General features: G+C 39.2%; 1 protein-coding gene across 3 annotated transcripts in view; it reads right to left on the bottom strand.

Moving 5' to 3' along the window:
• Nucleotides 1-13,869, bottom strand: part of LOC134748360 (protein doublesex) — a 256,421-nt gene that overhangs the window by 67,962 nt on the left and 174,590 nt on the right. For 2 of the 3 annotated variants that reach the window (XM_063683141.1, XM_063683142.1), the window contains exon 3: nt 7,578-7,771. In XM_063683141.1, coding sequence (XP_063539211.1) covers nt 7,599-7,771 — 173 coding nt within the window. In that variant the 3' untranslated portion in view covers nt 7,578-7,598. Of the gene's footprint in view, nt 1-7,577; nt 7,772-13,869 lie in introns of those variants that run through there. The other variant, XM_063683140.1, reaches the window with a different exon arrangement.

Raw genomic sequence — 13,869 nt, 5'->3', positions numbered from 1 at the left:
CAGTGGGCATAGTATAAACCAGTGGGTGATTCTATCTTGGAATATACCTAGTACCTACTGTTACCAAGGCAAATTTTCAACACTATCACATATTTCTGAATTCAATACCTCCAATGACATTTGATATAATTCCGATTTTGGTCGCATTTTTGATATTTGACAGATTGCCTGTCAAATATAAAAAATGCGACGAATGTACCAGTAAGCTACAGAGATAACTGACCCCCTGCAAACAAGTTACTATGCAGAGGGGCCAGTTATCTCTGCAACTTATTGTACATTCTAGACCCGTGTGTGTGTGTGTGTGTGTGTGTGTGTCTCTATTCACACGGCGTTAATTTTTCCCGTATACCGTATACGGTATTTTATCGAATACCGTAGTGACAGCAAAATTAGTATGGCAACGTTCAAAATCGTTCACGCGGCTAGACGGCGTTCCCCCGCATGCATAGACGCCGTGTGAACGATTTTGAGAGTTGCAATACAAATTTTGCTGTCGGTGCCGAATAAAAGTAAAATATAAATACATATCACCACATAGTATAAAACAAAGTCGCTTTCCGTTGTCTGTCCGTCCGTCCCTATGTATGCTTAGATCTTTAAAACTAAGCAACGGGTTTTGATACGGTTTTTTTAATAGATAGAGTGATTCAAGAGGAATAGGTTTATATGTATAATTTGTAAAGGTTTTGTGTAAATTACTTAAACTACCCGTGCGAAGCCGGGGCGGGTCGTAAGTACATAAATTCAGGACATCGAGTACCTAGTACATATACGAGTACTACATATAATTATTCCGAATATCAGCAAATTGTATGACCTGACATTTTTTCGCCGCCCGCTTGGCGTGAAATGCCCCCGTACATTACATATTAGTCAGTTAGGGTCGGTTGCACCAACTGTTTGTGATCGTTAAAGAGTTCGCAAAATTTTATTGTATGGATAGTTTCATAGTAAACCGCCGCGGCGCGCCGGGTGACGTTGATCAGTCTGTCTAGTGCGGATGGTGCAACTGGCACTTACTGTTCAAATCGCATATCACATAACGTATTTTGCGTGTCTTGAATTGCATGTTAAACTGTCATAAAAATCTGACATTGGCGAATCATTACAATTACATTACAATATAATTCAATGGTTACCGAGTGGGACCCACGGAACACCATAGATGGTGCTGGCCGGGGTGCAGGCAGGCCGAAAAGGAGATGGCGGGACGACTTAGACGCATTTTATCCGGATTGGTGGGACACTACAAACGACAGGGTCGAGTGGAGGAAACGAGGGGAGGCCTTTGCCCAGCAGTAGGACTCTAAATTAGGCTAGTAAAAATAAAAAAAAATATTCATTGTCATCAAGGTACCTTGTTATTAAATCATGATGGTAAGATAATTAGAGTTCAGTTCACCTTCTCAGGGAAGTCCGTGGTAATAATATTTAAGCTAGATTTTCGGTAAAAAACATTATATTATTGTTATTATAGGGACATTCTTACACAAATTGACTATCCGGTCAATTCGAACAACGTGATAATTACTAGATACGAGAACAATACGAGATCTAATAGATACGTTATAGTTTAGTTCTCAACTAGTTATCTTTTGCAGTTCGATTCGTGAAACCAATTGTCATTTCACGCTATAATTATTGTGACGTTTTGGGATATCCGTTAGATATTTATTTTATTTTATTGATGCAAAAAATTACACAGCATTACAGCGAACTAATACACTGTGAAATTTAAAACAGACAGTATCATACAGACTAGGTACATTATACGGTCTTAAGTAGAGGACAAACAGTAGGTACAAATGCAAAAATGAAAAACTAATACAAAACAGAAGATTCACGTTTATCCATCCTCTCACAGAACTTCATGCACTCTTTACACAGATCCATCCAACTACTTGCAAATACATCACATTCCGGTGCTGATGCGAGGAGCGCGTTAATATAGGTATATTGAAGAGCGCGGACTTAGTGCGTGTTTTAGGCACAGCTAATAAGTGACGACTTCGCGGTCGGAAATTAAATTGGGCCTTAGCCATAAAAGGGACGAACACGCGTACAACTTGTGCAACCAGTTCAAGGCAGTCCAAGTTTCCTCGCAGAATATTACAGGCAGAGGTCAAGAGCCCGCAGATATCCATTGGATATCTAAGTAACATCTTAAGCAAATCTTAAAGATATCGTTCAAGAGGACATTCGGAATCGCGGAAATGTCAAAATTGACATGACTTTCTTAAATATATTGTTATCGTTTCTGTTTCATATCTAGTGGATATCTAGTTGTTGACGACAACGAAACGCTTTGTTTCTCTATCACTCTTACATATTAGTGCGAATAAAGAGACAGATAGCGTTTCCCTGTCGTAGTGCAAACGATTGGAATCTTGGCTAGGCACCCAGATCTAATTCGTAAATTGTTTCAAAATACGCCTGCAAGTTGTAGAATAAGACTTGTGGAATAAGGCACTAGACCTCATTTTTTTATGATGGGCAAGCCTGAGGAGACCGAGTTCTATGGCCGCTCCGCCACTGCTAAGAGCCACCAACAACATCCCACTAACCCCGGGTTAAGCGGTTAAACCGTTAACCCAGTCAAATTGTACTGGTAACCATTTTAACTCCAGGTTTAACCGGTTAACCTCGGGTTAGTGGCCCTAAGTAAGCAAATTCGATGCATCGTTAAAAAACTTAAAAACTGCAGTAAGACTACGTAATTTACGAGTGGGTAGTTAATAAACGTTTTGTGGCCGTCGTTAAAGCGCGCCGTCCCTTTCTCGCCCGTCTTTATGGGCGTGGAAGTGCGAGACAGCTATATATTGCGCTGTTTTTATTGCTTGCATTATGACCTGGAAGCGAGCTCACGGGAACTGCAATGTTTTGCTTAGTTTACTTTAAAATAGAGATGGGCCGAATATCGACTTTGCCGAATATGATTTAAAAAAATGACCTAATGGGTAGTGACAGTGATCCTGCCTGCGAAGCCGATGGTCCCGGGTTCGAATCCCGGTAAGGGCATTTATTTGTGTGATGAGCACGGATATTTGTTCCTGAGTCATGGGTGTTTTCTATGTATATATGTATTAATCTAACGCCTTGACAATAGAGGTTGTGTTCAGATATTTGTGAGCACCTCGGGCGCTCCGATATATCTGACGGTGACTGTAAAAGCTTTGCTTAGTTTGGGGCTAGGTCGATCTGTGTAAGATTGTCCCCAATATATATATGTATATATATATATAATCATTTTTAAGAAAAAAAACTGACTTCAATGGGGGATGCCGCTGAAAGTTCACTTATTGTTGATGGTGCACTCTTAGATTCCAGACAATGAAATGAAATTGACAGCATATCTTTTGCCTAATTATGTAGAAAAGGAGGTAAAACCACCCACTTTTCTAGTAGCATTTGGTTTTTGTAAGGGTCGCAGTTCTAACCTAACCTAACCTACTTTTCTGATAGCATTTCGTTTCTGTAACGGTCACAGCTCTAACTTAACCTAACCTACTTTTCTGATAGCAGTTCTGTTCTGTGAGAATTGCAGTTCAAAACCCACCCACCCACCTAACCCACTTTTCTAGTAGCATTTCCGCATCCGAGTCCGTGTCCGGCTGTCCGGGTCCAAGTTTGGGTCAGAGTTCGGTCCGGGTCCGGGTCCGAGTTGGGGTCCATGTCCAGACCCGGGTCCGGGTCCGAGTCCGGGTCCAAGTTTGGGTCTGGGTCCATAAGGAAGAGAACAAATCGCCATACGTGAACTATGTGTCATTGAAGAGTTCCATTCTGATCATAATCAGCAGTTCCACTTCATCAAATGTCACTTTTTAAAATGGAAATGCTGGATTTGTTGATGAAAATACTAAAATCACTATATGTATGCCTTTAACATTTGAGGAGTTCCCTCGATTCCTCATGGATCCCATTATCAGAACTGCTTTTTGACAAAAACGGGACCAATCTGTATGTATAAGAATTTTCAAAATCGGTCCAGAAATGACGGAGTAATGGAGTAACAAACATAAAAAAAAACATACAACCGAATTGAGAACCTCCTTCTTTGAAATCTTGAAGTCGGTTAAAAATCGGACGAACATTCGGTTCAGATCATAGGTACCGAACTGAATATTCGGTTAGGCTAAAACTGCCTAAAACGCCAAAAACAAGTTCATTCAGGTCCGCGGTCTGCACTGAAATAGATATTTATGCAACAAGTGCGGAAATCATCTTTACGCACGTGTATCATTATTTTGTAGTAATTGCACTACTATAAAATTAAGTTAAGTACATATGTAACTAGAGACTGATGACCCCACAGTCAAACTCGTTATTGAGTTTTGCGGGGCTACGATTATTGTATGAATACTCTGTATTTTATTAAATAAATAAATAAAAAAATGTTTTACTATGCATTGTGCGAGTAAATAAAAAAACATATCATGGCAAATAAGTTTAATTATTAAAAGGAGTGTTTTAAATCGACACGAGTTGCGAATTACCTATTCGCACGTGTATCTTACAACGTTTTACAGAACATATGGCCCTTTAAACTTTCGACATATGCACGAAAAGTGCTCTTTTCCGCACTAGTGCGAGAAAGTAGCACCATATGTACTGTAAAAAAAATTGAAAACAAAAAGCACTAGTGCGGAAAAGTAGTACTTTCCGCATGATATGGCTCAGTAGGAAACGCACTTTTCGAGCACATGCATTGTAATAATACATTTCGATGCTAGTGCGGAAAGTATGTCATCACGTCATGAGTACCGAGATATCTTGCCACGAGCCGCAGGCGAGTGGCAAGACTCGGGACGAGTGAAGAATGACATTTCCGCACGTGTATCGAACGACGTTTTTTAATACAGTTGCGAAAAAATAAGAAAAACAACAAGTAAGGAATTCGAAACTTTTATATTATTAAATCTGTGACATCATTGACATTGACATTATGAAGAGGTGTTTTTTTAGCTGGGTGTTATTATTATTGAACCCACTTCAATGAAAGATTTTTTTTTAAATGCATGTTCTATAAAACAGAAACAATTGTAATAAATTGCCATTAATTTTCAATTAGGTATGCTTTTTTTTTCTTTTTGTACGCATGTGTGTGGTAAGTGCAAGCATTAGTTTAAAATTGAATACTTTGTAACTACCTGTGAGTTCCTGTAATTGGCTTCCTGTTTTAATCTTGTTGTTTATTGTAAGTGTATAACTGTTGGTTCTCCTTAACATAAATAAATAAATATAAAACATTGTACTATTATTACCCAAATATCGTTAATTACGATTATTTGTGCATCGTACATTTATAAAAACAATATCGAATGTTGCCTTTGGAAACTTAAAGCAGAAAGAAAAAACGCCTCTTCTTTGACAGGCGTTCCGTTCTATTCAGACAACTTATTAAGAACGGTTTTTCAATATTCAATATAAAAAAAATAGACGTGTTATAATGATGAAGAGGTAAGTAATAAAATATGTATATTTTTCGTACTCTTACATTAATAGTAGGTTTTATGTTTATTACAACGTTTAAAGGAAACTAATATTAACACTCAGTAATAAGTAGTCATGAATTGGAACAAGAGTAAAGTTAAAAAAATTGGAAAAGTAAAAAGCACTAGTTCGCGAAAACAACTTTCCGCACGCTAAAGTAGCACTTTTTGAGCAAGTTTGAGTTTGACCATTCTCCTCCCGACCGACCGGGAATGTTTATGAAAAGAAACGGAAACGTGAAACGTCTCATACCTGATCGCGAAGTGCATCCGTGCTAATTAGCGGACGCCCTTAAAAAAAATGTTTATTCGGTAAATATTCGGCATTTCGAACCGAACTATTCAACCGAATAATAACATTGAAAAATATGCCGAATACCGAATAATTACCGAATATTCGGCCCATCTCTACTTTAAAACTATTTTTGTTTATTTTAACCTAATGGCTGTGTGAGCTGTAGGTGTAGACCTTCGGGTCCAAATCTGAATAGTTTCTTACTTTATCTGAATAGGGCTTCAGGACTATAGAATGTGTATTATTTTGTATTACTATGTTCTAGGGGTTTGATCTGAGAGTATTTTTAAGAGACTATTTCACTGACTCCTTGGTACGATTTAAAGAAACAAAAGTTAATAAGCGTCCACAATCCACATCTTATCTAAGTATCCTCTTCATGATTGCTCAATTAAGCCAGCTGCGGAATAAATGTGATGACTTTTTATATAAATACGATTTTTCACCTATACGTTTTAGATTCCCTTCAATTTCTGATGCTAGCGAAATGAGGGGGACATTTATGGCGGTGAACTATCACTAGACCGGGTCGATTTAAACGCTCCAAGATAGTTATATTGGATGCCAAAGTCGGACTTGTCGTAAGTAACATACCATATTCTCTAAAAGGCGTCGCGTCAGCGTTGATTTGATACTATTTTTCGTTAACACATTCAGTGCCAGTGACTCGCCAGAGGAGTTCTCTGTTCGTAGGCGCTTTTCGCTACATACGGTTTTTCCCGTGTTCGGTGTTATCGGCTACGCTCGTAGCGCGTAGCTCGGGCTGGCACTAAATGTGTTAACCCGCTCACCCGTTACGTGCACTCGCGCCATCTAGCGGACGCCCTAAGACCTTGACCATATAAAAAAGAAATCACCCGCAAATATGTAACTTCTTTCTTAAACCATCGAAATCCTAAGATACATAATTTAAAGGCAATTGCGTCTTCAAATATGTTTAGTAGTGGTCGTATAGTGGCTTTATAAGCCATGAGCTGTTGTGGTAGCCGTTAAATAGCCGTTAAATTAAAGACTTCTGCTTGTCGACATTTTAGAACAAAGTTATTGGCGCATTATGTGACGAACAGTGTCTTATAGATTATATATAGCCTTTTAACTTTATATCCTTATTCAACACAAAACGGCGGCCGATTTGAACGTACGTCTTGAATGATATCTAAATGATGTCATTTGTGCGTGCATTTTGCTCGTACTTGTAAACATACTGGCGAATTTAGGGTAATATTTTTGCCAACCCTTTTTATCGAAGTGCAACATTGATAACGGGGTTTGGTTAATATTAATACTTGTAAATAGTTGTATTGTATAACTAGCCTTATGAACTGATTTTGCATGTACAACCAGCCTTAAAGTTTTATAGTCTATGATGGTTCATTATTTTTAGTATGTGAATATTTTTGCACTTTGTAGTTTTTCCTGTCACCCGTTGACCACGAACGCTGTAAAGGGTTCGAAACGTCGGGATGTATTATAAATTCAATATACGCGATATAATCCGTTTTCATAGTTTTATTTCATGAGTAACTATCGCGGTAACCGGAGACAATATTAATTATACTTAGTTAAGACCGGCGGCGCGGTGAGCGGCAAATAAATCAAACCGACCAAATGTATGAACGGCCTTGATTTGCCGCTCGCCGCGGTCTTACGGCCTGGCCACGACATCGCGAGGCGACGGCAGCGGCGAGCGGCGGCCATAGGTTGCAGCGAGACACGGCGATCGGACCTTTCGTTCCCACCTATGGCCGCCGCTCGCCGCTGCCGCTTACACAGCTAATATATGTACATACCTGTCGCGGCGCAGTGTGGGGCTACAAGTGCGCTGGCGGCGGCGAGCGCATGAGCGGCACGGGCAGGTGCGGCGCGTACTCGCGCGACAGCACGTAGCGCGGCGAGCAGCAAAACGACTCTTTGCGCGCTTGCAGCTCCAGCAGCGAGCACAGCGAGCGCTCGTACAGCCGCCACTGGTGCACCACCCAGGAGGCTGGAATTAACAAATTTAAATAAAATCCGAACAAATTTAAATAAATTCCCTGCCTCGCCTACTTGCCCACTAAGCATTTTAACGTGATTTGAGAAAACCAGGAGTCCAATTCGAACTTACATTTTGATATCTAATTTAAGTAATAGCGCGTGAATTTCACTCTTGCTTGATCGTACGCCAGCATAAATCACGGGCGAATGATTACAAAATAACATCATTTTGTTGTCACAATGTAAATTTGAATTGGCCTCCAGTTTGAATTTGGACTGTTTCGACTGTCATATGTGGTTGGGTAGTACTGGCGTTTGCAGCGTCATGACCGAATTAACATTTCGCTGCTAATGGTGGAACAAGGGATATCGATTGTGATAATAATCGGTATTTACGCACGACGCTACAAGAGTCAGCGTGCAACGATTTCACTTGGAGCGTTTTTTAACTTTAACTTGATGTCATGCACACAATATCTTTATAATATTCGTGGTAAAATGTTTTGTTCCAGAAATTTTAAATGACCTGAACTTACATAGCATATCACAATTCACAATGTAAGTTCAGGTCACTACATCTATACAGGTTGGCTAAAAATAAGTGCATTCCCGTTGCCAGGGAGGTTTTGGGATTATACTGAGCAACTTTTACTATGGGACCAACCACGAAATCGAAAAAAAAATTACCCTCCCATAGAAAATGGACCAGCCAAAATGTATGAAACAGCCAAATTTTTTTTGGCGATTTCTAGGTTGGTTCCATAGTAAACGTTGCTCGGTATAATCAAAAAACTTCCCTGGCAACGGAAATGCACTTATTTTTTAGCCATCCTGTATATAACTTTTAACAAAATAAATAATTAAGCATAACATAATATTCGCAGATCGCTACAATAATAGCTAATCTCATTAATTATAGTAACACAATTAGTACCAATTTGCAGTCGCATTGCAGAGCAGTGATAAAATATTAATCGCAAATGCATTAATGTGCCATTCAGCTGCCATTGTGATGTGATTATGATATTTGCATGGTTGTCCCACAACCAACGTGGCTGTTGAATGAGCGGGTGCCAAGGTTTTCTCGAGAGACTATATGGATTCCTCAAAAACGTAGACAGCTTTTTTAGACTCGGCAACGTGAGCTGTAGGCGTCCAGACTACGGCGACCGCTTAGGCGGGCCGTGTGCTTGTTTGCCATCGACGTGGTACTAAAAAAAATAAAGACGTAACGTTATACGATTCCGATTTAAGATCGCGTTTTAGGGTGTTGCTTATTTCGTCGAAGTTAAAAATTTCTACGTCTCAGCCCCTTAACCTAGTCTCTACCATTTAAAAACCAATGTAGATTTACTTTACTTAGATGAATTAAGCAACATCCTAGTATTCACATTGTCCAATCCGATATAGGCGCAACTGTCCTGGACTTATCTAACCTAGTTAAAGCCTGGACCTAACTTACACCGTTTTAGTGTGATAATGATAACGACAACTGACAAAGAAAACTAAAAACTACGAATTACGTTCTGAACTGTTCTTTTTAGGGTTCCGTACCCAAAGGGTAAAAACGGGACCCTATTACTAAGACTCCGTCTGTCTGTCACCAGGATGTATCTCATCCACCGTGATAGCTAGACAGTTGAAATTTTCACAGATGATGTATTTCTGTTGCCGCTATAACAACAAATACTAAAAAGTACGGAACCCTCGGTGGGCGAGTCCGACTCGAACTTGGCCGGTTTTTTCTAATATTCAACCAATCGTAATTGATCGCAGATAATTCGATATTTATAAAAAAACCGGCCAAGTGCGAGTCTACCTATCATGATTTGTGTTTCATTTCCTCTCGCTTTCTACAATCCTGCACTAACTACACGTTTCTGTTTGACCCAATGGTCGACTGGTAGAGAATGCCTTAAGGCATTAAGTCCGCCTTTTGTACAATTTTATACCGTGCAATAAAGTTTAAATAAATAAATAAATAAACCCTGCAATATACGCACACAAACAAATATTATCGGTCAGCTGACGGGGAGCTTCGACAAGTCCGACACGGCTGAATTTATCGGAAGCGCCTTTTCGATATCGGATGTCGGAAGGCGCTTATGACAACAGCTACAGGAGAGTGCCATTGGCATTAAGTCCGCCTTTTTTGCGTTATTTATCGTTTTTTAGTAATAATGATTAAGGGCCGGTTGCACCAAACCGTCTGTCACCATTAAAGCGTTCGCAAAATTTTATTGTATGAGAGGTTTCATATTTCTCTGCCGAGTTATGTTGATCACTCTGTCAAATTTCGTTGGTGCAACACATATATATTATCTTACATTTTACTTTTTTTACTTCCGTTACTTCCTTCCTTCCGACATCCGATATCGGATCGGACAATGTAAAAACGCTCTTAGTCTTAGAGGCGTAAACATATTTTTGGAACGTTGGTTTGTAAAGATGTTCGTGAACTCGACTGTACCATTGGCGGAACGCCATCAAGATTGGCCAGAAAAGCACTGAGTGGTTCAACATATTAGCTGATAAGAGACCGTACTGGTTGCGTCAACAGCCCATTATTTACGTAAACACTTCCATTGAGAGACAAAAAACCCTGTATAGGTAATCCCAATCCAATTGGGACTATGGTTTTAGAATCTCATCCAAATGAAATCCAGTCATTAGTAATTAGCCTCATGCATGAAGTTTATATTTGAACGAAATAGGTTTTATTCGGATGTTTGTTACCGTTATATCATGTTACAAATGCATTTCCGTTTTTAAATTACCATTTAATTACTTAAAATTATAAATAAAAAGTACAAAAATTTGCCCGCGAAAAGCTAGTGAGCGAAACGCTCGAAACGCCACGTGACGTCACGCGTTCGACAGATTAGTGTCATTAGTAGCAAACGTCAGTTGGGCCGCCCAACGTGTGACGTCATCACGCTCTGTCGAATTCGCGCCAAAAATTATGAGCGTTTCAACCGCTCAAAAATTTTCAACATTTTAAATATTTTTTAATAAAATAATGTTAAGGTTTACAAAAGAATTTTTAACATTTCCGGTGTTCCAACGATATAAATTATGAATCCAAAAATAAAAATAAATTCATGCATGGAGCTAAATGTAAGGATAACCTAATATTGCTTGAAAAACAGGACATCATCAGTATTGTGTGTCATCATCATGATTCTACGGTTGAATTTCTAAATGGCGAACTCGTCACGAGAATAGCATTTCTAAAATCTCGCGCAGTTGGAATGACAATGTGTCGATGTCCACTGTAGGAATTCTTTCTTTCTTCATGAGGATATCATCTTCGAAACGTCGGAGGCAATTATATAGCTTAATTATATGAGATTAAGACCAGGGATGTTGCGGATGCCGATTTTTTGACATCCGCGGATGCGGATTTTTAAAGGCTCACATCCGCGGATGCGGATGCGGATGTCGAGATTAGCCACATAAAAACGTCAAATATTACACTAGTAATTATTTAAAAAAAAAGAAACTTAGTATTTGAACAAGAATATAGCTAGGTGGGACCAATCGCATCACTATACTAAAGTCCAAATAAAACAAACTTTTCACTTCTTGTCGCTGTCTGTCATAGGCTAAAAGTGCTCGATCGACGAATCACAAAAACGAAATGAGATTCCTATTGGCTAATGACGAAATTACCTAGCACTTACGCCGCCGCTAAGACGTTCCTGTACCTACCTGTTCCACATCCGCATCCGCATTAAGCTCCGCATCGATTTATGGCGGATGCGGATGCGTATGTTGAAAATAATTCGGAAGTTCGCGGTTGCGGATGCGGATGCGAATATTCGCAACATCCCTGATTAAGACCATCAGTCGCAACATATTCTTGCCAGTCCCTTGTTGGTATGTGCAGTCACCATCACAGAATAAGTTATAGTTCGTATCATCATAGAACGGACACGCTCTACCCCGCCCCAAATGTAATTACCTCAGCGTCCACAGATTGACAGATATTGCCATAATCTCAGTTCGGTTAGCATCGCAAAGATGTAAAGTTCAAAATGGCGGTGTATTGTGCCAAGAATGGTGCTTGTCAATTTCAAGAAAACAGCCTTTTCTTTATGGAAACTTTACAATGTAAACATATCCCCTTTCCAATAAATAAAATAGACATCGCTTACTTGCTTAGACTTATATAACATCTTAGCTTCATCTCCCATAATAATATAAAAGTATAGTCTTTTATAATATCATTATCACATTGTATTTTATCTATATACCTACTTGATCTGACCACTTTTTCCAAATTTCGAATTTCGTTAATTCCTTTAATCCGCCCTCAAGTCCGTACCAAGAAAAAAAACTTTTTCACCTCAGCAGCTCGAACAAGCCTACTTTCGTCACTCCCTGGATTGAGGAAAGTGCGACTTTCCTCACTCCAGGGAGTGAAGAACGTGCGACTTTCCTCACTCCAGGGAGTGAAACAAAGTAGCTTCTTAAATTAGTGAAGGCCATGAACTGCCACTTCATAATTTAATTGCAATTTTTTTTCTTTATTATTCTGTGTAATTCGAAATACATTTTAACCTTTAATATGTTCTCACTACTGAGGTGAAAAATTATGTGTGCAACACGAGAGCAAAGTTATTTTACATCTCGTGTTTTTGAGTCCCTTGCTACGCTCAAGATTCTAACTTAGAATCACTCGCTTCGCTCGTGATACAATTATACAATCTTTCGCTTTCTCGACACTCAAAATAAATACTCGCAAGAAAAACCAACTTTCCTCTCTTGTTGCACAAATAACTATTTTCATTTACCTATACCACGTTGCCAATGTTGCCATAATTAGGCCACATGGATGCATATACAGACATGACATGCGCGCATAGATACTCAAACGCTTACCTTACTTGACGATATATATGTAGCTAATGTGCCATCCTAATTGGAGAATTATGTCAACTAGGCAAGCCTCGGTAAACGAGCTTACGGACTTTCACATTGTCCCGGTGTGCGAGCGAGACATCGCTATAAGCATGCATAGCACTGTCTCGTTCACACATCAGTGTGATAACCGCGAAATAGGCAAAAAGCGGCCACAGTAAATCACAGTAAATTGGTCATGAAAATGGCCAACATACAAAAAATGGATCTCGGCCGCTCTGGTTTCCTTATATGTGGATAAAGGGAATTCGAAAACAAACTAATAAAGCACCCTTAATTGGTGTGAATCCTGTTTTTTTTTGTGATTGTTGCACAAATAATTGTAGAGAAGTATCAGCACAGAAGTACAGATGAGGTTCAATTTTGAAACGTAGGTATATTTCAATGGTTCGTATCGGTGTCTATATCATCCGTAATTTATAACATATCAATTCGAAATGATGATCTTATTGTTTTTCAATATTAGAGGAAAATACCCTAACTGGGGCCCATTTCGAGAACGGTATTAGACTAATAACAATAGTCCACAAACTGTCAAATGGTATGGGTTACCATGGCAACACACTAATAATATTAGACTAATACCGTTCGAGAAAGGGGCCCCTGGTCTTGTAATTCGGACCACGTTAATAATTCGCTGTATGTCGTTACTGTTGTATCGATATGCCATTTAACTGAGGCAGTCGGTAAGAAGAAATTATGGTAAGCTGCGGGCTGCGGCCAGTTTTTCGAAAGCTTGTAACTTGTAATACAAGCGGAAGTCCCTATCTAACTAAACCTGTCAAAAAGTGACATCCGCTTGTATTACAAGTTACAAGCTTTTGAGAAACGGGCCCGTTGAAGGATATTAGGCTGCATGAAGCCGAGTTGTGTTATGTTAAGTAAGTAAAAATGTGACATATAAATATAAACTAGTCTGTCTCATAACTCAGCTACCTTTTACTGGAAATCACCGCAAAATTTCTTTACCAATCTGAGATAGCGGTAGACACCTATAATTTACGTAAGTTTAATAAAAAAAATTTTAGCATCGCGCGCTCCATAACTTATTTTATTTATTTATTATTTTAAACTTTATTGCACAGTAAGAATATACAGTGACAAAAGGCGGACTTAATGCTACACGGCATTCTCTACCAGTCAACCTTTAGGCCAAACAGAGAAACATAGTTGGTGCGGGGTATG

The sequence above is a fragment of the Cydia strobilella genome, chromosome 16 (genome assembly GCF_947568885.1).
Source record: "Cydia strobilella chromosome 16, ilCydStro3.1, whole genome shotgun sequence".
NCBI classification, from domain to species: domain Eukaryota; kingdom Metazoa; phylum Arthropoda; class Insecta; order Lepidoptera; family Tortricidae; genus Cydia; species Cydia strobilella.
Note: the sequence above shows the minus strand (reverse complement) of the source record. Positions and strands in the feature narration are given on the sequence as shown.